Source organism: Diabrotica undecimpunctata, chromosome 2 (genome assembly GCF_040954645.1).
Source record: "Diabrotica undecimpunctata isolate CICGRU chromosome 2, icDiaUnde3, whole genome shotgun sequence".
Classification (NCBI taxonomy): domain Eukaryota; kingdom Metazoa; phylum Arthropoda; class Insecta; order Coleoptera; family Chrysomelidae; genus Diabrotica; species Diabrotica undecimpunctata.
In genome coordinates, this window is record NC_092804.1 from 145,824,856 (window position 1) to 145,849,252 (window position 24,397).

Sequence of the window (24,397 nt, forward strand, 5' to 3'; positions counted from 1 at the left end):
TCTGTCTCTTTTTTGCCTTCCACAATAAATAATCAGTTCTACTATCAGCGGTAGTGCTAGGTAGGTGTAAATTTTGTATCTCTCTTTGAGCTTGTTGAGAGGCATTATTTAAAGGAGTTTTATCTTGTGTAGCCCTAGTTTGCTGCCATGTTTTCTTTATTTTCCTTTTTTCTGTTATAGGATTTCTGATTTCTTTTGGATAATTATTCCCTTTACTTTTGAATTTATTGTGACAGTATTTTCCCATGCTGCTTGCTGAATATATTTCATAAATAGTTCTATTTCATCATTTTTGTAGTGGAACTGCAAGATTAATTTTTTCTTCGAAATTTCGAATATAGACAAATTAAAAAACCAAATAATTGAAAAACACTTTATTGAGATGCAAAAATAGAAAATATATTTACTAATAAAGGTAGTAACTTCACAAAAAGTAAAAAGAATAGACACAAAAACTACTCCAACTGGAGGTTAGTTATAATTCTTAGAAGCTACAATATTGAAAATTTCAAGCTATATCACATATGCATTTGTATAATCGCAGTGATCAGTGTATAAAAGTATTAAAAATTGCTAGAACGTTAGCTAGTACTAAATTAGTAATCTCTTCTCGACACATGCTCAAATCTTTTTCTTTGGTATAAAAGAATAAGTCAATGGAATATATGAAGATATAAAAAATGTGCGTTTTAATAACTATTAGAGCTGTAATTAATTTTTATAGTCAGTTAATCAACAATAATCATAGAAAAAGTCTCAACATTCGTAAAATAGATGTTCTTTTTACTAAATATAGGATTTAAAAATTTTTACAATTTATTAATGATTTAAAAATGAAAAAAATGTTTAAATAGTGACGTTTTCGGCATATCCTTAATTATGTTAATAGTTTATTATTATGAGTGAGCACGTGTTAAGTTTCCAAGAAAGAACAAAGAATTATATTTATAAAATAATTTAAAAATTTATATGGAAAATATGATTAAATGATGATATACTTTTCACATGTTCGGTGTGTTCACCTTCAACTCTGAGATTTGCGGTTAGATTCCAATAAAGATTTCTCATTATTTTTATATCTTGGTTAATTCCTGCTTCTATTAGTATTTGCATCATCCTGACGTGCAGACTAGCGTATAAATCGCAGTTGACGTCTCTGCATCTCTGGAATAATTAATTGAGAACAAAGGCCTTCTGGTACCAAAAGCATTTATGAACGCGAACTGGTTGGGGGAAATTTGACTTTCACACAGCATGTAAATTCTCTTATGGATTATCTTTAGGAACAAATTCTCTTACATAAATACGCAGAAATAATTATACCGGAAATAATAGAAGACCAATGGGGAGGAGACTCAACTGGTGAAACTCATCCTTACTTTAAATGCTGTTTTGGTGATACGTGTGCAAATGAGGGTGTACTGAAGTACGTTAAGAAAAGAAGTAAGTTGAAATTGATTAATCATGTTTGACTAGCCCCGAAACATAGGAAGCAGCTATTACGACAAAACATCGTAGTCAGCATATTCAACAGACCAAACATGACTGACTATTTTGTGAAAACATGAGTAAGAGAATTGATCATGATCCAAATATGTTCTTTAAATATTTTATTTACGGATGATTTTTGTTTGTCAAAAAATATAGAACGTAATTTCTTGATCTAGGAAGAATAAGCATTTAAGTATCTTTGTGCGGACATAATTTTGAATTTTCTATGAAGATATGCCGAAAACAAAGTTTATGGTTAACTTGAAACATAAATGAGGGACTAAACTTTACTAAAGATTACTTGACGTTTTGAGATCGATAATGCCAGTCATGCTGGCTTACATGAGAGGAATATTTTATGATCGTTTCGGAATTTATGAAGCTGAAAGACGTGGTTGTACTCGGCACAGTTGCAAACTATATCTCTTCTTCATTCAGCAATTACACGCTTCTTCTTTTTTATTTAAGTCTTTTAATAGTGGATAAAATTATTGGTAAATCAAATTTTAAAAATACTTACTCATATACTAACAATAAATTTCAGTATGTAGTGGAAATAAAAAATAATAAACCAAACAAATATTGCCGTAACTGAATTTAAAATGTAGAACAATATTATATAGGACTAACTCTTTTTTATATTTTTAATTTTATTAGAAATTAATAAAGAATGATAAAAACTACAATACTAGAATATACGAGCATGTGTCGGCCTAATTTTAAAATTTAAAGACAAAGATATTAAATAAATTAGTTGTTACACAATTATCTAAGAAAATATTAACATTCCTGGCAGCTTATTTATATATTTTTGTGAATAATCAAAAATAGGTGTAACCGTGGAAATATTCTAATTTTTATTTTGCTTCTAAATAAATAAATATACAGTGTGAGTGTTTGGTTTAGAATCGTCGAAGTGTCTACATTAGACAGCTTTTAAGTAAACATTGCAGATGCATTAAAATTTTAAATTTGGTTAGGAAACAAGTCATTTAATATTTTTCTGAAGCAATTTTTTTGTGGCATCTTAAAGTAATTACTATTTTAATGGGGATAAGCCATTATAATAAAATTGAAACGTCAATAAACTTATTTTAAACTTCAATTGTGGCTTATTCCCATTAAAATAGAACTTAAAATTATTTAATTTTAAAATACTATGATAAAACCTCTAAAAATATATAGGTTAAATGATGTGTGCACATTCAAACAAAAAATTAATGTTGTAATAATAAAATTTTAATAATCAAATAAGCTGATAAATAAACAAATACCGGAGTCATTTATCTTATTATTCAATTAAATCCAAGATACACACTTAAAATTATTAAGGATTACGCACCAACTACGAGCCACTCAGATGAGGAAGTTGGTCAATTTTATGAAGATATTAGAGCAGCTATGCAAACTTCAAAATCCCATTATACAATGATAATTGGAGATTTCAACGCCAAATTGGGATTCAAACAAGATGAGGCAGAATCCGCTATGGGGAACTTTGGATTTGGTGAGAAAAATGAGGTTTCGTGACTTCTTACATCAGAAGAATTTCTTTGTGATGAACTCATTCTTCAGAAACAAACCCCAACGTAAGTGGACATGGAAGAGTCTGAACCAAAGACTAAAAAATGAGATTGATTTCATAATATAGTCCGGAAAGATATAGTCCAGGTTGTAACAGTATTAAATAAATTTTCACCAGCAAGTCACCATAGATTAATTAGCGCAAAAACCACTTGAACACGTTAACATTGAAGACGAAAGAACAAAAATGATCCTCAAAAAGAACAGTGGAAGATGGATTTTTCCAGATGTAACACTTTATGAAGAAAACATTGAGGCAAACTACTGAGACTACATGAGCAGAGGCAAATCATTAAGGATGGAGATCAAATTATGAACACTATAGAGAGTTTTTATAGCCAAAAATGATCCTCAAAAAGAACAGTGGAAGATGGATGTTTCCAGAAGATGTAACACTTTATGAAGAAAACATTGAGGCAAACTACTGAGACTACATGAGCACAGGCAAATCATTAAGGATGGAGATCAAATTATGAACACTATAGAGAGTTTTTATAGCCAACTATACAAAGAACAGCCGTATATCCGGAGTGGATCATTACCAAAGGTAATTAATAAAGGATCTGAAATTTTACTAGACATAGCACCTTATAAAGTTCGATGGTCAATGCAAGAAATGAAAAACAAGTCTCCCGGAAGTAATGCAATACGGCAGATGCCTTGAAAGTGACTGAAAAAAGATTATGGCAGGCCCTTGCCAAACTATTCACTAGATGTCTGCCGCAGTAACACCAACTCAGTTGCATAACGCAGAAATTATCTTACTTTATAAAAAAGGCGACGCTACTGACCTCAGAAACTACATATGTCTACTTTCCTATATTTACAAAGTATATTAACAAAAAAAATACGAAACGATTAGAAAATATAAAAATATATTGGAATTTTATCAGCTCATAGAAAAGGCGGGTTTTAGAAAAGAATACGGAACAAACGATCACCTATTGGTAATAACGAATCTTATATGTCCTAAATATAATTAACTACTAGGTTTAATATTAGTGGATCTTGAAAAGGCCTATAACACCATAAATCAACAAAAAATGTTAGAATTCTTGACAGAATGCCGAATTGACTATCGGTATATAAACCTAATTAAACACATATACCAAAACGCAACAGCTAGTGTTAGAGTGGGTGATCCTCAATCTCAGAAATTTCCGATCCACCATCGAGTACGTCAGGGGGACACCATATCATCGAAACTGTTCATTACGTTTTTGGAATACATTTGTAAAAGGGCAAAACTGAGCGACAAGGGCATAGACATAGACGGAGAAAAGCTGATGTTTGCAGACTATATTGTACTAATAGCTCATAGGATAGATGAGGTCAAATAACTTTTAAATCAACTCTACCTTTCCGCGCTAGAAGGGGTGTTGAAAATAAATATGTCTAAAACACAGATGATCACAAATCTTGTAGTCAGCGGAGGTATAATGCGTAGGAGCAAGATCCTTAGACCAGGTAATGGCCTATAAATACCCAGGTTATGAGATTCGCATAGGAAAAGATAACCAAACCGTTGACCTTATCCATCGCATAAGACTGACTTGGACAGCCTTCGGCAAGTTGAACCACATTTTCGATTCGTCCGACATACCAACATGTATTAAAACAAAAACCTTTAATCAATAATAACAACACTGAAATGGAACTTGGCAGGTTGCCATAGGAATTGTATGCAAGAGGCACAAGATCGAAACATATGGAAAATTATGAGGGAGATCTATGTCTAGCAGTGGACAACCGAAGATTTAATGATGAATAAAATAAGACATGCATATGACGACAGAGATTCTGCAGCTGATAGAAGAAAGAAGAAAAAATAAGAACGATAATTTCATGTATATAACATTAGAACTGGAGATACAGAGAAAGATCAGAAGCTAGATAGAATAGTCTAGAACAAAAATTATTAATGACAATAGAGAAAAAATCGTAGACAGACTATTGACAATAACTGCAAAAATTACATCTTCTTCTTCTTCGCGTGCCATATCAGAATTATCCGACGTTGGCGATCACCATTGCAAAGGCTTCTCGATCTTCTGCAATATGGAATAATTGTCCTGCATACAAAAATTACATACGAAATTTATTTTTGATGAGAGGGAAGACCAGTCCCCAATAGCTACGGAAACTGGACCACTACTGGGCTACTAGTGACAAATAAGACCAGCCAGGACCAGATGGAGTACAGCTGAACTTCTTAAACTTCTTTAAGAATACTATGTAAAATCTTCAATAATATCTATAACACATGCAACAGTCCAGAAGATTGACTAGTTCCAAAATTTATTACATTACCAAAAAAACAGGAAGCGCAAAAGTGCAGAGAATATAGGCTAATAAGTCTAATGAGCTATGCATTAAAACTTTTTCTTAAAAATATACATTACAGAATATAGAAGCTATGCAAAGAGAGAATACAAGGCACACAATTACAGTATACACAATACAGGTATTATTCCAACGATGCAGAGATATAACTTACGATATCTACACCTACTTTGTGGACTATTAAAAGCATTCGACAGCAAAAAATAATGCATGATCTAACAAAAGCCCAAATGGATTATAAAGACTGTCATTTAATACAAATTTTATGATAAAACCAATCAGCCAGAATAAGAACAAATCTTGGAGTTGAATCGACGGAAGCAATCCCGATTCTGCGAGGCGTTAGGCAAGGATATACACTTTCACTATTCTTTCTTCTTCTTCTAATGGCGCTACAACCCTTTGTGAGTCTTGGCCTGCTTAACAATGTTCTTCCATTCTGCCCTGTCGGATACTTTCCTTCGCCACTGCCTGATGTTCATGGTTTTAAGATCCCTCTCTACGTCGTCTATCCATCTTTTACGGGGCCTTCCTCTTGTTCTGTTTCCTTGGGGCTTCCATCTCTGGACTACTTTTACAGCTCGATTATCTGGCATTCTTTCTAGGTGACCAAGCCAGTTTAGTCTTTGTGATTTTACAAATCTGACAATATCTGCGCTCTGCATTAGTTCATCCAGCTCGTGGTTCATTTTAATTCTCCACGAACTATCGCTGCATTGGGTTGGTCCAAATATCTTCCTTAGTATTTTGCGCTCAAATATTCTTAGTTGATTTTCATCAGTGGTTGAGAGGGTCCACGTTTCACATCCATATGTGACCACTGGTCTAATTACTGTTTTATAGATTCTCAGCTTAGACTCACGATTCAGTAACTTACTTTTCATTAAGTCTTTGTATGCATAAAAGCACTTATTACCGCTAAGAATCCGTGCTTGTATTTCTTGACTAATGTTGTTGTTGTCATTTATTATTGAGCCTAGGTAGGGAAAAGTGGAGGCATATTTGTAGGTATGGTTGTCTACCTTCAGATTCTCATGTTCATTCGATTTTGTGCACTCCATATATTTTGTTTTGTTTTCATTTATATATAGACCAAACGTAGCAGCTTCTCGTTTCAGTTCTATGACTTTTTCGCTCAATACCCTTTTGTTGCGGCTTATTATGGCAACATCATCCGCATATGCGCATATTTGCATAGATCTTGTATTAATACAGCCGTTTACATCCAGTTTTCTAACAACAGCTTCTAAAGTTAGAGTAAAAAGTGTTGTTGATAAGGCATCCCCTTGTCTAACTCCATTTTCAATATCAAAGGCCTGCGTCATATCTCCATCTATTCTCACCATAGCTTTGGAACCCTCCAGAGTCATTCATATAAGTTTAACCAACTTATTGGGTATCCCTAACATAGATAGTTGATTTAACATCTTTTGTCGATCTACTCCATCAAACGCCTGTTTGAAATCGATATACAAGTTGTAAATAGGTATGTTATATTCAACACATTTTTCATGTATACCTCTTAACATATGTATTTGGTCTATAGTTGACCTCTTTGGTCTGAAGCCACATTGGTATTCACCAATAATCTCCTCCGAAAACGATTCCAGGCGGCTATATATTATAACACTTTCACTATTATTTAATCTATATTCAGAGGAAATATTTAGTGAAACCTGGGAGAATTGCGAACATCGAATACTTCTAGATGAAGAACGGGTAAATAACATCCGATATGCGGATGACACTGTTACTTTTTGCAGGCAGTATTTACTTATCTTGGAACTATAGTAAACGAACAATGGGATCACTTACAGAAGATAAAAAGTACCATAGAAAACGCTATAAGTGCATTCAACAACAAGACCTAACTCTTTAATAGCCATAACCTTAATCTGGACATCAAAGTAAGGTTCCTACGATATTATATATTCTCAATACTATACTATGGAGTCATAAGTCATACTATACTGTGGATAAGGTCATTACGCCATTTTTGTGACAATTATACTGTACAGTTATTACATATAAAAACAGAACTATATTTAAAATCTGATGCAAATTGTCGTCTTGTGCTAAAAACAAGTTCTAACACTCACACTGTATTGCAACTACAATAATATTAAGTAAAGAAAAAACATAAATAAATAAGTAACTGGATTTGGTAACGATATGATGTTTATGGTGTCCTTCAATACTGAACTTATTACATGAGTATAATGTTATCAGCAATATTTTCATTTATTTATGTTGATAAATAACAAACACAAGCTCATTTTAGTGTAAGTCTCTGTTTGTCTAGTACTATTCTGGTGACAATTGACATTTTTGACATTGTTTTATAGCAGAACTTAACTCTACATTATCTCGTATAAATTTAACCATCGATGTAATATATTAAGGATGGAGCATGTTGATGTTTTTGATAGACGACGGAACTGACGTCACATTACTAGCTACAATTTCCGACATCAATTTGACAGGTGATTAATTATTTCTTTAATGTTAAGGTGAGTTTTAGTCAACAAAATCGCATATGTTTCATTTTTAATGTAAAGTGGTGTTTTAAAAACACCACCAAATACCAATATCTTGTTCTGTCATGCATCAGTTGTAGCTACCTTCACCACAACTTCTATGGACTGTGTGGATATGTTTCTATGGACCTGTAAAATATCTTTATGCATGAAAAATACGGTAATTGGAAAATACCTTTTGCAGTGTAACATATGTACGTCAGAATCGCTGAAATATATTGTATACAATAAATGCCTGTGCTTATTATTCTAATTCTAATAATTCTTAGGTACAGTAATTACCAAATAAACCTTGTAAAACTGGTAGAACAAGTTCACTGCTCTAAATTAACTTCCATTTTGTCGTTTTCCAGCGTACCAGTTTTCTATCGTGAAGAGAATTTGAGTTCTTTTTATTAACGCACGAGCAATTTTTCTCGAAACCAGAACTAAAAACTTCCTCCACATAACTTAAAATACTGAATAAAAAGCAGTTATCACAACAGACGGAGAGACCGCACAAAATTAAGAGATCGAATTTTTTTAGTTCGATCCAATTACTAACACAATAGATTTTTTCTTAAGTTGGTATGTTTAAACAACAAAACATAAGTCAATGTAAAAACAAAACAATATTTTGAAACATGATTGCTTTTTTTAAAGGCATAAATGTAGAAATGTACTTTGTCACAAATTTTATTGTTATAAAAATTTATACGAAAATTGATTTTTAGATAAAAAATATATCTTATGTTGGTACAAATGTATTTTATTATTTTAACTAATATCAACAGCTAATTTTAAATAAATCCAAATATTCAAAAATTGAGGACACCATGAATTATAAATATTGAGCAAAATATCGGTTGTTTGATATATTTGGCATTGGGTCAAAATAAAATGTTCAATTACAACAATAAACTATCTTGGAGACATATTAACAGGAACTATGTATTTTAGGAACTAAATAAATGTATTCCAACATAAAAAAGGATAATTTAACAAAGTTTCACTTTCCTCATGCGCTAAAAAAGAGCCAGTCGTTAAGATTTATTTTTGTCATATCCATTCGATTACTTTTTTTCCATTTTTATGTTTCTAAGAAACTGTTCTTTCTAAAAATGTAATATAACTTCATTGGTAACATGGTCTTAATCCTCAATTATATTTATAGTTTCTAAATTCCCATTTAATACTTCGGCTAGTTCACCGACAATCGTGTATGCCTCACCGAGTTGCACTTTCTGGTTCTTTACCTTTTCCTAATTTTCACAACTTATTGAAGACACATTATCAACATTTTTTTATTATCCCTTTCAGGACGGTTGACCGATATATCGGACAGAAAGAAAATTGCCACACGGACGACTGACCGATATATGTGCACCATGTTTACCCGTCTCTAAAGACCAGTGTATGATTAATCAGCCAAAATTTTAAAATGAAATTGGCAGGTAGACTTTAGTTAGTTGCTAATTTGCCAGCGGTCACCGACCGATATATACGACACTCGGCTAGAGAGAAAAATGCGCAAGCGGCATAGAGATTACTTGAAATTTCCGGTCGCCACTTCGACACGTGTTTCAGTAGCAATTAAAATGTGTAACGAGAAGGCCGAGACATCGCGCCAAAGAATTAAAGTTAATAATAAGACTACAAATGATTATTCTGCGTATTGTGGATTAACCCCAGAGAAAGTGGCTAATTTACAAAAAATAGTGGACACAGCTGAGTTTTCTGATAATGAAGAGGAGCCATTTTCTGTAAGTGGGAGTGAATATTTGCCAACTGGAGGAAGTGATCAGAAAAGCAGTGCTGAAGAAGAAATTGATGAACATGTAAGCTTAGAGAATTGTGACAACTTAAATGCAAAGGATCAAAATAATATTGAAAAAGATTATAATGACATATAAATCCACTGGGAAAAAAATCAATTCGTCCCCAAGTTACATAAATTTGATGATAGTCAGAGCGGAGTACAGGCGTTGATGAACTTAACGGAAAAAACAAAGTCAATAGATTATTTTTTGAAAATTTTTACCGAAGATACAGCCAAATATATAATAATTGTAACAGGTATACTATGCAAAAAATGATAAAAAATGGAAACATCTTTATTTAGATGAGTTCGTTACATTTCTTGGATTGACTATGCTTGTGTCCAGCAACAAAAAGCTTGAAGCAAAGGAGAATTGGTCAAAAGATCCTCTTTTGTACTTCTCAGTTTTTAGCAAAAAAATGTCAAGAGACAGATACTTACAAATTATGAAATATTTGCATTTCTCTAACAATGAACATGCAGAACCTGGATATCGTTTGTATAAAATAAAGGGGGTTTTGACACAAATAAAACAAAGATTTGTCACAATTCTATCGATTTGAAAACCTCGTTATTGATGAGAGTATGATATTTTTTAGGGGAAGACTCCTTTTTAAACAATACATAAAAACCAACGCCACCGTTTTGGTATAAAACTTTATGTTATACGTGACTGCGAGACTGGTTTTGTTCTGGATTTTATTGTTTATGCTGGGAAGAATGCATATTCTACCGAAGAAACTATCAAAGGCTTGGGTGCCACTGAAAATATTGTGGCTCAGCTTATGAAACTATCTAAACAAAGACCATTCACTGTTTACTGACAATTTTTTTTAGCAGTCTAAGCTTGTCACATTATTTGTATGAACATAAAACAAATTCATGTGGCACTGTTAGATCTAAAAGGTTTCATATGCCTTCTTTGCAAGAAAAATTGAAAAAAGGTGAAGTAGATTGGAGGAATTCTGACATTTGCTTGGTGTTTAAATGGAAAGACAGAAGAGATGTTATGATGATAACAACAATGCATGAAAATAAAATGGTTGTTCTTGACCAAATTGATCCTACGACTAAAGAACCAGTAAGGAAACCATATTGTGTTATTGAGTACAATAAACAAATGGGGTTAGTCGACCGCTCGGACATAATGATAAATAGCATTGATTGCATGAGGAAGACCAAAAAATAGTATAAAAAATTATTTTTTCACACAGTAGATAGCTGTGTACTAAATTCCCATGCTATGTTCTTGACAAACCAGACAATGCCGCTTGCCAACTTTTAACTGAATCTTATACATCAGATTTTTAGGAGGTAAGTTTTTGTTTTTCAGTCGTTATTTACATATATTATAGTTTTTTATTAGATATGAATATGAAGTGAAAAAACCCACATCCATGTCAGCGGATATATCCATATTAAACGAAAAACATTTTTCTTCATTTGTTTCAGCAACAGAAAGGACAAAAACTGCCTCCAGAAGATGTTTTGTGTGTTCGCATACAAAAGAAACGGATAAAAAACGCAAGGTATCGAGATATACGTGTAAAGAATGTGATGTAGGTTTGTGTGTGGTTCCATGCTTCGAGACATACCATACTAAAGAAATTTAAAAAAAAATGCACTTTTCTGTCAAAAAATTAAAAAAAAAAAGGTTTTTTAACGTTGTTCGATAAAAGATAAAAGCCATCTCGATAAAAGATAAAAAAAATCATACTCGCATGATTTTTCCAAATGTTGAAGTTGTAATAAGCGTTAGTAGACACCATCTAAAATTGCAAGTTATTCCACGCAGCAGTTCATTGTGTATTGCTAAAAGGGGAAAAATGGGGTATCGTGAAATAAAATTCTTCGAAACAGATAGTTGGAAACAGGCCGAACTTAATTTAGAAAAAATACATAAGTGTCGCGTAAAGTTGTGTGCGTAAAAAGACTTTCCAAATTGAAAATCCACTTTGCTGAAATGAGCGAATTGGTACCTATTTAAACGCGGCTGTCAAAAAGTCCAAGATGACGCGAAGCACCAAAAACTTCATCTTCAAAAAGTGCTTCGCGTGTCTTAAGAAAAACAAAAGTGATTTTTCTTCATCGAGATAAAAAAAAAGAGTTCTTTATCGGTGTTTTGGAATGCGAAATAAATTTTGCTTATTGGCCATCTTAAATAAAGTAAAACCATAACGGAAAAATACTTCTAGTAATTCTAGAAAAACTAGACACAAACATTCGTGAAAACAGATCCAGCTTACATAAGAAAAATCTGTTTCCATCAGAAAAATGTCCAATCAAAAAGCCATTGTAGCTGTAAATAAGTACCTTACAGTATTTCCAGAGGAACACTAAAGAAAGTGGATAATGGCATTGGAACACTGCTCGAAAAAATAAAACTTAAAAAAATTTTTTATTTGATGTTTCATCTTCCACCAAATCTCATATGGTTTAAGATTTGCCCATTTTTATTAACGCCTATTTTGTCCCAATAAGTGTTCTACACCAATGAAACCAATGAAACTTTAACCCACAATCTTTGAATACTTAACTTGCAATTTAGCAAAAAACGTTTAACCATCAATTCAAGCTAAAAACCCCCAATTCAGTCAGCTTTTTAAGTTTATTTTACATAACTCAATCCTGTATCAACCCATATTGGCGCCACAGTTAGACAGCAGATTAGAGAATTGATGTATTAAAAACATCATAAACCAGGTGGAAAGTAGTAAAAACTTCCTAATAATAAGTCTTTATTGTATTTTAAAGTGAACAGTAAGCTGAGAGAGGCACCCAAGAGGTGGGATTCTGTTTAAGGAAGTGCATAAAAGATCATATTATTCCACCTGTTAACAACTTGGTTCTGCGGTCAGACTGTTGTGGTGGTCAAAACCGCAGTAGTAATCTAGTACTTTTAATGACGCACACCTTGCATAAACATCCATACGATTCTATCACTTGACGATACTTACTAACAGGACATACCTTTCTGCCCAATGATTTAGAATTTGGGGATGTTTAGCGCTCTTTAAAAATCCAAGAGCGCTTACACACGACACACGGATGTAGACTACATTAATGTTATGAAAGAATTTAGGAGAAAAAACAAATGTGTTGTTTTTCAGAACAGAAAGAGGCGAAATGGTTTCAATTGACAAACTATTAAAATGTATCACAGACAGAAATGTTGACTCAAAAAAAAGAAAGTAAATTAGCTCAAGACTCATGAAATCAAAGTTTTAAAGAGAAAGTCTTTCTTGCTCTACATGAAACCAGACGCAACAGAAGAAAACGTATAGATAGTAGATATAGAAAAGAAGGTCGACTGCAGAAATCGTTCAAAGGTATGGAGTTGGATCAACAGTTATGGCCACATAACAGATAAACCACTATCCAAAGAAAAAATTATTAAAATAGTAAAGCTAGTACCACAAGATCTAAGATATATTTTATAATTTCTTAAGAACAGTTGAACACGGTAACTTTATTTATGATGTAGGTGGTTTTGGAGTATAAAATGTGGACTTTGATGAAGAGGATTAAAATTATTTGAAACGCTTTTAAATGATATTAAAATTTTTAATTATCTATTATCAAATATTTTGTCCTATATTTTGTATTACTAAAACATGTTTTATAATTAGTATGTGGGTTACTGTGTTTAAAAAACCTTCTTTCTTGTATAATCTAAAAAGAAAAAGGGATTTTACACAGAAATAATTGGTATTTTTTTTTAATTGTGTTAAAAAAGTAATTCCAAATTTTACTGATATAATGCTATATCACACAATATACTATAATAAAACATTTGATCATTAGAAACCTAATAGAAAGAAGCATAGATACGGGGGAAAACTAGTATTAGCATTCATAGACCTAAGAGCAGCATTTGACACGATAGAAAGACATATTATAGGGAAATGCTTGAGGAAAATAAACGTACCTAATGCATTGATAAAAATTATAGAAAGTACTTACAAAGAGGTAAAAGGAAGGGTACAAATAACAGGGGAAAGGTCGGAAGCATTTAATTGGAAGAGAGGTATTAAACAAGGAGATAGTCTCAGCCCTTTGCTATTCATAATAGTAATGAACGAATTGATAAGAAACACTAGAGTCAGAACTAATCAACTACAGACAATAATAGGTTACCGCAGATTACAACCGATAACTTAGTCCTTAATGTCCTTAATGTATGCAGACGACATAGTACTAATAGCAGATTCCGAGAATAAAATGCAGAAACTAATGGATATATGGGTAGAACAAATAGAAGAACTTAAAATGGAGATAAACGAGGAAAAAAGTAAGATAATGATAATCAGCGGCAAAGGAGATAAGGAACATAATCAAATAAAGATAAAATGTAAAAACTCAGAATTGGAAATAGTAACAACTTACGAATACCTGGGAAGTATAATAACTAATGACAGAAAAATAGACTGGGAAATAACAAATAGAGCAAAGAAATCAAACAAGTTATATTATGCGTTAGCCCCAATAATGGGAAAAAGAGAACTTGCACGAGAAACAAGAATAAAAATATATAACACAATAGTGATACCGACTGTGCTCTATGCAAGTGAAAACTGGACAATTCTGGTAAAACATAAGAGCAAGATAAACGCAATGGAGATGAGACATCTAAGAAGGATAGTTGGAAAGACAAAATGGGATAGATTAAGTAACGAGACTATTAGGAGAATGGCCAACCAGGAACCGATAATGAACAAAATAGCAAAGAGACAACTGAACTAGTATGGGCATCTGATGAGGATGAAATCCAATAGAATAACAAGAAAAATTTATGAAGCAAAAAACGTCGGAAAAAGAAAAAGAGGCAGAACAAGAAAAAAATGGATACAGCAAGTAGTAAAGGCGGGAAAACTTAAACAAACATCACTCGAGGAATTGAAAATAATGGCAGGAAACAGAAAAGAATGGAAGAGGTGGGTAAATGGAAATTAAAATAGCTAGCCCAAATCCGACACCCTGATAGGGTAAAAGGAAGGGAAGAAAGAAAGAAAGAAAGAAAGATTTGTAACAGATTATGGGCTTTAAAGTTATGTATCTCAAAATCAGACTTGTGTGGGTTGACTCTTGTTTGCATAACACCATCTAATTACGGTAAGGTTGGAGCTGGTTGCGAAAATAACGTATTTTCACCCCACCGGCAAAACGACTGGATACTCAGTCTCCATTCAGTGGCGTATATGCGAAATTTTAGTTGCTGGTATGGGCTATTAAATTTGCTCCGTGCGTGACTGACGCGACACCTACCGCCTTCATCTGACTGTTTTGGACCTACCAATTTTCAGGTTAAATATATGACATTTGTTTGACATTGTTAAATACAGGCGAAATTGACAATTATTAATAATTAACTTTTTAATTATATTTTTTCAGTTTATGTACAAAATAAATGTAGTATTAAAAACTGGGTTTCTCAAAATTCATCATAATAGATCTTTTTAACCCCAAACGGAAAAGAAAGGGAAAAATCTAGTACTGGCAAATCAAGTTTTTCACGTGAAAGAGCATATTTATAATTAAAAACAGTAATAGTAAAAGGTATGATATAAAAGCTAAAGTCATCAGGCACTCTGCAGTTATCTTGAAGCCTTATAAAATATCATTTAAGGTAAATTATTTAAATATTTCCTATTTCAATTGCATAAAAATGAAGTTATGTGATATTTACTTTTTCATATTAATAGCACGGATCCATCTTTTTCTTTTCTCTAATTTATATGTAATCTTTGGGAACCTATAAAAACTACACTTACTATTTTTGCTATTATTAGCACAATTAAATACGCAACATGTATTTGCACATATTTTTAATAAAATTTATGCGTAAAAAGATTCCATGATTACAATTTTGTCATATTTCGCCGCTACGCACGCTGGCATCGTTTCAAGGTACCCCTACCATGGTCACGCACGGAGCGAATACGCTATTGAGACAGTTACAAATTTCTCTAAAATGGGTTATTTTAAAAACCGCGTTTTCTGTATTTGTAATCAACTTGTTTTTCGGTTTTCCCGCTAAAGTTTCGAATTGTACATAATTTCTTATAGTTGAATTATGAGAAATATATTAATGTGAAAATTATGAGCACAGGTATGTTATATTTGAAGCATTTTTAAATCAAAACACTTCTCTGTTATTAAGTCTATTTAAAGTCAAATGAAGGTATTAAATTAAAGTATAAATACGGTTTAAGATGTCTCCAAGACATTTTAGTCAGTTGTAGCTGAATAGTAAATAAATATCTACATTAACGTAACATAAAGCAAAAATAACAAGGTAAATACTTTTATTTCAATAAATTAAATTGGGTTTACTTTCTAACAGTATTGGTTTCATTGTCAATGCTACATAGGTACGATATTTCTGTTTTTGGAATAACAAATCTCTCTTCAATTATCACAGAAATGTTATCTTAAATGATAAAAAGTAGACAATGCAAAAATATCACAAAATTTAATAAAAAGTGTTACCAACCAATAAGAACAGGACCAGTGACGTTATTAATAGAAAATACCTAATAGTGTAATAATACTGAAAGTATATGCATTTAACCAAGAATTCTAAGTAACCGATATGAATTACAGAAAAGTGACTAGTTATGTACTGAATGAGACATATTCGTCAACCTTATTAAAATACTAAATTTATTTTGTATCCATATCCACAGCAAAACACTACGATCCTGTTTGTTTTCCACTCAACGTTACTACTATTTGTTTTTGTGGACAATGTGTTAATATATGCTAATATATATCATTTCTTGACAATAAAAATACTATGAAATTCAATTGTGCATGTACAATGTGCGTTTTTATTGGCATTTATTTCAAATTAAAACGTGGTACAAAAAATAAGTAAGAAAAATTATTAACAAAAGGGTTATACCCAAAAAATTGGTCCTCTAAAAATAAATATTCAATAGTTGACATTTCTAGTTAGAGATATCTCTTTTGTACTGAATTTTGGCTTTCTGGAACACAAAAAGTATTCTAGTGTAGGTATTAAACGATACGCAGACATGAATAATACTTATATATTTGACAAAAGGGGAATCAACAGCCTTTTGTTCTTTCAGTCAGTGACAAAATTCGCGAATCTACAGTTTTTCTTGTCGGTATTATATTGTAGCGATTAATTCTTAAAATTACAATTACATTTTCAGGTATCATTAGTATATAATAAATCAGTATATTAATGTATTTGAAAACTTAATTTTTAAAAGCAAATTCCAGTTTAAACTTGGTCTCTTCTTGTCGTTATAAACTTTTTATAAGTTTTATAAACATTCCTTCACACTTTTCTGTTACTTCCTGAATACCCGAGAAATAAATGCATTATACAAAAGCAGGTAGAATATACAACAAAAATTGACTTCTTTGAAATAACCTGCAAAGAACCAATTTCCTGTGTGGTTTAAATATATTTTCTGCTTCGATATACCTTTTTTCCTGTCTATATATAGACTAGAACCATTTTATATAGGGCCTATTTTAGGGCATCTGACTTAGTTTGAATATAATGATATAAAACTGTTTTTTGCAGGCATTGCAATTGAATAAAGATAATATAATAAATTAGTACCATATAATAAAGTTATTAACTTTTTATAACCATTAAGCCAAAATTAGTAACAAACCAACAAAAGAAATCTCTAGATATATAAAAAAGCTCATTTTCTTTGATAATAGTATTGATTGGTACCGGTTACGAAAAATCTTTGGTTAGTTATCAAGTCGTTTTCACCATTACTACACCAAAACAAATGCTTAGTGAGGGACTTCAACTTGTGTAGGACCTTTAATGTTTGCTCTTGCTTTATTTATTTTAGTAGGGGGTTTGAGGCCGTAATGCTTTGGTATTGCTGGAATACACTTTAACAAACCTGGAAAGCTTGAATTTGTAGCATAGCTTGGCACATTTTGCGTGGTCTGGTAAATCAACAACTCCTCCAGGTCACATTCTCTGAAAATAAGTTCAATATTTATTGTTAAATGGTGAGAATGAAAACTTAATGTTAATCTAGGATAGTTCTTTGTAAAACTAAAATAATATCTACTTTAATAATAATCTAAGTTCATGTAGTTAACCAACCTCCTGATGAAATGTTTTAAGCTCTTGGGGAATTAACTACAATTTTAGAGGTTCTGATTGCTACGTTGAAATTTAAATTTCTGACTGGTAGACCAGAGAAATTAGCAAATTAAAAGCCATTTTCGTAACACTCTTTGATACAGGTATTTAACAACAGCTTTTAATAAAGTTGGTGATAATAATATATAATAAACAAAATAGGCAAATTATTGAAAATACACTCAGGTGCAAAAAAATCGATCCATGGGTATTATTTGTTGAAAAAAGAAAACGTTTGAAGATATTAGTTTTAAATCAGGTATATATGTAAAAGTATTTGTTAGATTAAAATAATTTTTACAGATTATCCAAAAAAATCATTTATTTATAGAGACATACGCCAAAACTCAAAAATACAAGAATATTCAAAACTTTCTGAAATTAAAAAAAACATTGATAATAAATCAATATCTAGTGTTTCGCCCTCGGGCCCTTATAACAGCCTGTACACGTCTAGGCATTGAGGTAATTAACCTCTGGATATCAAATTGATCCAATTGGTCCCATATTTCTTGAAGGGCTGCTGTAAGTCAAGTTGTTTGGACGGGGTACTCGTGCTCGAATACGTCTTCCCATCATATCCCATAGATGTTCTATGGGATTGAGATCGGGACTGCAAGCCGGCCAGTTCATACGGACAATTCCCACCTCCTCTATATATTGGTTGACGATTCTAGCATGGTGAGGACGCGCGTTGTCGTCCATAAAAATAAAATTAGGTCCAATGAAAGGAGCAAAAGGTACCACATGCTGATCTAATTTACTTGTTATGTATCTTTAGCGCATCATGAACGGCTCATTTTTAAACGAATTGTTTTTTATTTTTTCTCTAAACTTGAACTCTTAATCTTTTGAAATAGTCCATTTTAAACATATGATTGTTCATGAACAAACTCCGGAGAATTATTGAAAAAAAACGCTACCTCGAAAATTAAGGCTCGTGGGACATTATATTTTTTTTTAATTCTTGTAAAAATGCCCACATGATGAATAAAAAATAACTTACTACGTGGTATTACAATTATTTATAAGCTTAAAATCACAGACGTTAAGTAAAATTGGAGATATTACGACTTTTATAAATTTGAATTTATGAATTCAGTTTTTGAAATAGTAAAATCGCTTTGCTTTTAATCCCTTTATCTTTGTCGCATCATAAACAGCTCATTTTTTAAATTGTTCAAAATTTTTTATCTAAACTGCAACTTACATCTTTCAAATGGTTATTTTTAAATTACCTATTGTTTATAAAAAAAAACTCTGCATTTTTGAAAAAAAAGGATTAACTCGGATTTTAAGGATCGTAGGACATTAGGTTTTTTTTAATTCGTGTAAAAATGCCAACATGGCGAATAAAAATAATCTATCTAATAAGTTTTAAGAGTCGTAGGGCATTATGTTTTTTTTTTTATTTCGTGTAAAAATGTCAACATGGCGAATAAAAATAATCTATCTAATATATTATAAATAATTTATCAGCTTAAAATCACAGTACTTTTGCAAACCTATTTTACAATATTTAACATAAACTTTTTAATTGTTAAATGATTTAATTTGGTAAAATAAGCCTTTTTATTTAATATGGTGCTTTCAAAATTCATGTAGACCCAATAGTTTACACGTAATAAAGTTGTAGATAAAAGCTTATTAGGATAAACAATTGCAATTTTGCAATAACTAATTAGGTAAAACTTGAAATTTTTAAAGCTGAATATTTGAGATATTGCCTTATTTTCACGCGAAATCAAAGTTTTTTGTGCATTTTTAGAAAAGTTATTATTAATTTTCAAAAATTCTACTTTTTGATCAAAGCTATCTTTAAACCTTTACCTTTCCACCTTTAGTATTTAAAATAATGATTTTACATTGTGTATAAGTAAAAAATGACATTTATTATTTTGCATATTTTGTTTTTACATATTGTTATTACCAAATATATCAAAAGTAGTTTTTAGATATCTGTATCAAAGGAGTGACTGAAAGTTTAATCACCAGTATGCTAAAAAAATTCTAAGAAGTACACAAGTAAGAAACCCTAAAAATCAATAAACCAAAACTTCTACAGAATTTTTACGTATTAGTGAAATTAATGTATATATAAAGTGAATATACAAAATTTCAGTGAAAGAGAATCTTCTTCTTCCTATGCCGTCCCTATTAACGGAGGTTGGCGACCACATTTCTAAATGTCTCTCTGTCTTCTGCAACGTGGAATAATTCGTCTACAGTCATGTTTGTCAAGTCTCGAATATTTCACAGCCATGACTTCCTCCCTTTTTGTCATCGACTCTACCCTGCATGATGACCTGCAGAAGACTATAAAAAAAGAGAAAGAGGAATAAATCTGAAAATCTCAATTTTTGGTCGAGAACTCTATTAGTCGAAATTTACTTTCACATAAGCATCTTGTGCAGTCTGTGTTGAAATACTGTTGAAAAAAAAAAGATTGCTCAACAAATGGGAGAATAAATAAAGAAAGTGATTTTCTTCATGGAGCGAGAAGTTAGAGAAAATAACCTCTAAATAATAGATAAGATCGTGCGCATGATGCATCGTTGTTCTTCAGAATGTTTTCTGACTATTTCTTCCATGCAAACAAACAAAATCTTATGACTTATTCCTATATTTGACAGGCTGTATGTTTATAGTTGTTCAGTGCTACTCCGATGCTGGCTTCTCAATAAATAAAAGCAATTAATGTGTAAAACGTTTTTCATATTTACACAACCTACGATTGTAGGGGATTACAAACATAATGACTTTTTATTTTTGTATTCTTCTTCTTAAAGTGCCTATCCGTTCCGGACGTTGGCGATCATCACGGCTATCTTCACTTTGCTTATTGCAGCGCGGAACAGTTCAGTGGTAGTCGTGTTATACCACTTTCGCAAATTTTGAAGCCAGGAAATGCGTCTTCTTCCCGGTCCTCTCTTACCATTTACTTTCCCTTGGAGAATCAGCTGGAGAAGGCCGTAACGTTCTTGATTTCTCATTACATGACCTAGATATTCCAACTTTTTAGTTTTGACGGTCATGAGAATTTCACATTCTTTCCCCATTCTACGCAGGACCTCCACATTAGTAACTCTGTCAACCCAGGATATACGTAAGATGCGCCTATAACACCACATTTCGAAAGCTTCGTGCCGATTCATAGATGCAACAGTCAGTGTCCATGCTTCCATTCCGTAGAGCAGAACTGTGAATATGTAGCAGTTCAATAGACGGCATTTTGTTTTTAATGATATGTCTCGACTGTTGAAAATAGTTCTCATTCTAACGAATGCTGCTTTTGCTTTTATTATTCGCTGTTTAATTTCTGTTGAGTGGTCCCATTGGCTATTTAAATTGGTGCCTAGATATGTATATTGCTCGACTCTTTCGATATTCTGTTGGTTGATTGTAAGTTGAGCGTTTAGTATTGGTTTTTTACTAATTGTCATAAATTTGGTTTTCTTTATGTTAAGAGCTAGTCCGTATCTGTTGCTGACTTCTGTTATGCGATTTGTTAATATCTGTAAGTCATTCAGATTATCGGCAAAAACTATAGTGTCATCTGCATATCTAATGTTATTCAACCATTCACCGTTTATTAGTATTCCTTTCGCACAACCGTCTAAAGCTTCCTTAAATACCCATTCAGAATAAATATTGAACAACAATGGAGACAAAATACAGCCCTGTCGTACTCCACGTTCTATTGCAATTTTATCAGTTAACTGGTCTTCTATTTTGATTTTGGCCGTTTGATTGTAGTAAATGTTTCTGATAATTCTAGGATCTTTGTTGTCAATTCCAATTTCTTGCATTAGAGTCATTAATTTGTCATGTTTTACTCTGTCAAATGCCTTCTGGTAATCTATAAAGCATACGTGTATATCACAATTCACATCCCTGCATCTCTGAAATAGCACCTGTACAGCAAAAAGGGCCTCCCGTGTTCCCAGAGCATCACGAAATCCGAATTGTGTTCTTGTTAGTTGTTCCTCACATTTTGTATATATTCTTTTGTGGATGACCTTTAGAAATGTTTTAAGTAAATGGCTCATAAGGCTTATAATTCTATAGTCTTCGCACTTTCTCGCATTGGGTTTTTTTTGGAAGATTTATAAAAGTTGACACTAACCACTCTTGGAGAACCACGCCCGTATCATATATACTGTTAAATATATTTGTCAACCATTTTATGCCATCATAGTCCATAAGTTTTAAGAATTCTGAGTGAAAATTATCAGGGCCTACTGCTTTACCATCTTTGGTGCTTTTGATGGCATATTTTACTTCTTCGACTGTAAATGGTGGTCCAGATTCGCAATTGGTGTTTGTTGTAATACCAGTGTTACTTCGTATATCTTCAAAAGTTTTTTCCACGTATTTGATCCAAATATCTTTTTTATGCTCTATTTCCAGTACTATGTTTCCCTGATTATCTGTCAGGAATCCAGTGTTCTTGTGTTTATATAAGCCTGCCGCTTCTTTAATCTTTTTATGGAGGTTAAATGAATCATGTTTTTGTTGTAATGACTCTATCTCTGTACACTTCGAGCTAAACCAATTTTCTTTTGCTATTTTAATAGCCCTTTTTATTTCGTTATTTATGTTGTTGTAGTAATTCTTATTATCTTTAGCGTTTCTTCTGTCTTCCATCATACATAGAATCTCCTCCGTCATCCATTCCTTTTTATTTGTTCTTTCAGGTTTTAAGTATTTTTCTGTTATTTCTTGACTTACTTTGTGCAAATTTTCTAGTCTACATCTGTGTTATCTGTTTCTGTACGGGCCCATGGTTTTTCTGTACGAGCCCACGTTTTTTCTTTTAGGCGTTTTTGTACCTTTTCCTTTACTGTTTTATTTTTCAGTTGGTTAATATCGTTCATTTTTGTATTAAGGAAGCACTATCCAGACATAAACACTCCAAACTAAGAACGTTAAATATTTTAAATTGAAAGATTACTCTGTACGATTCTGTGACTTAAAAAAAATATATGAAAGTCTAATTTACGATTATAAATCTTAACAAGTAGTGTTTCTACAACTTACCTAGCGTTTTCTAGAAACTCATTATAAATTTTCTTTGGTATTTGACCAGCTTTTTCAGTTTTATCGACATACATATCCGTTTCTCTGTTGTACAGGTACAAGAAGTCGTTTAATTGTTTAGCTATAACAGCTGCTCTATCTTTGTAATCGAGTTTTTGACTCGGCGTCTGTAAATAAAAATAAGTAATTCCAAATCCACACCACTGAATCGTGTAATCTCATAAGGGCATTTCATAACCATACGTATACATATATACATTATTTGAATTATTAAATTTATACTTAAATACATTTATTATTCCAAATATTCTTTATAATTTCAAATTAAAATTATTATTTTCTTTTTGAAATTCTTTTTTATTTTTATTTTTAGAAATCTACTTTTTTTCAAGCCGTTTTGGCAATAAAACATAATCATTTTTTTAGTTAAATAATATTTTTAATTCCATATCTATATTTATAAATATGTACGTTTTGCGAATTGACATGCACTCTAGCTGTGTTTCGTTTTTACACTTACATTGGCAGCATCGCGGCATGAATTGAGACTCCAGTCCAACAAATGAATTAATTATAAAACATCGCGACGTTATATAGAAATTTACACTGGTTAATTGCAAATCAGAGGATCTGAGTTATTGTATTAAAAATCCTATGTTCCGTAAAATTTTTTCCAAATCTTTATATATAAAATATATTTCAAATTATTTTCGACCGTACTGTTTTAAATATTGATTTATAGTATCAGCAATCGGTTTGTAGGAAATAAAACTCTATTTGTGAACAGTCTCAATATTTCGTTACGATTTTGTGACTGTATTAACATATCTGCTCCTTGATAGACCTATTGGTCAAAGAAGAAGAGGAAGACCCAGAACAAGATTCCTAGATAACATCGATGAAGACATGAGAAATATGGAAATACGTGCTTGGCGGAGGAAGGCGATGGATAGGGACGACTGGAGAAAAATTCTTGGGGAGGCTAGGACCCACACAGGGTTGTAAAGCCAAAATGATGATGATGATTAACATATCTGATATCTATATAAATGACATGTCATTTATGTAGATATGTTGATAAAAAAAATTTAATTTTTACTGTTATAGTTTTAATATTGAAATATTCACTTTGTTTACATATAATATTTATTCTAATTGAACATAGAACAAATAGAGTTTTATTTCCTACAGACCGATTGCTGATACTATAACTCAATATATATATATATATATATATATATATATATATATATATATATATATATATATATATATATATATATATATATATATATATATATATATATATTAGGAGGTAACACTTTCAATAAACTGATACTTTTTCACAAGAATAGAGTATTGTGTGAGCTGTCGGTTTCATTTGAGTTAATATGGAAAAAATCTGAATTCTACAGCGAAATACCCGTGTGATGAATATAGACGCATATAGAAGCA

General features: G+C 31.8%; 1 protein-coding gene across 1 annotated transcript in view; it reads right to left on the reverse strand.

Annotated features, from left to right (window-relative positions):
- Positions 1 to 359: 359 nt before the first annotated feature.
- The window catches only part of TTLL5 (Tubulin tyrosine ligase-like 5), a 65,398-nt gene continuing 41,360 nt past the window's right edge, over positions 360 to 24,397 (reverse strand). Inside the window, exons 12-13 of the mRNA XM_072523677.1 lie at positions 22,943 to 23,109; positions 360 to 17,734 (exon numbers count right to left, since the gene is read on the reverse strand). Coding sequence (XP_072379778.1) covers positions 17,539 to 17,734; positions 22,943 to 23,109 — 363 coding nt within the window. The 3' untranslated portion in view covers positions 360 to 17,538. The remainder of the gene's footprint in view (positions 17,735 to 22,942; positions 23,110 to 24,397) is intronic.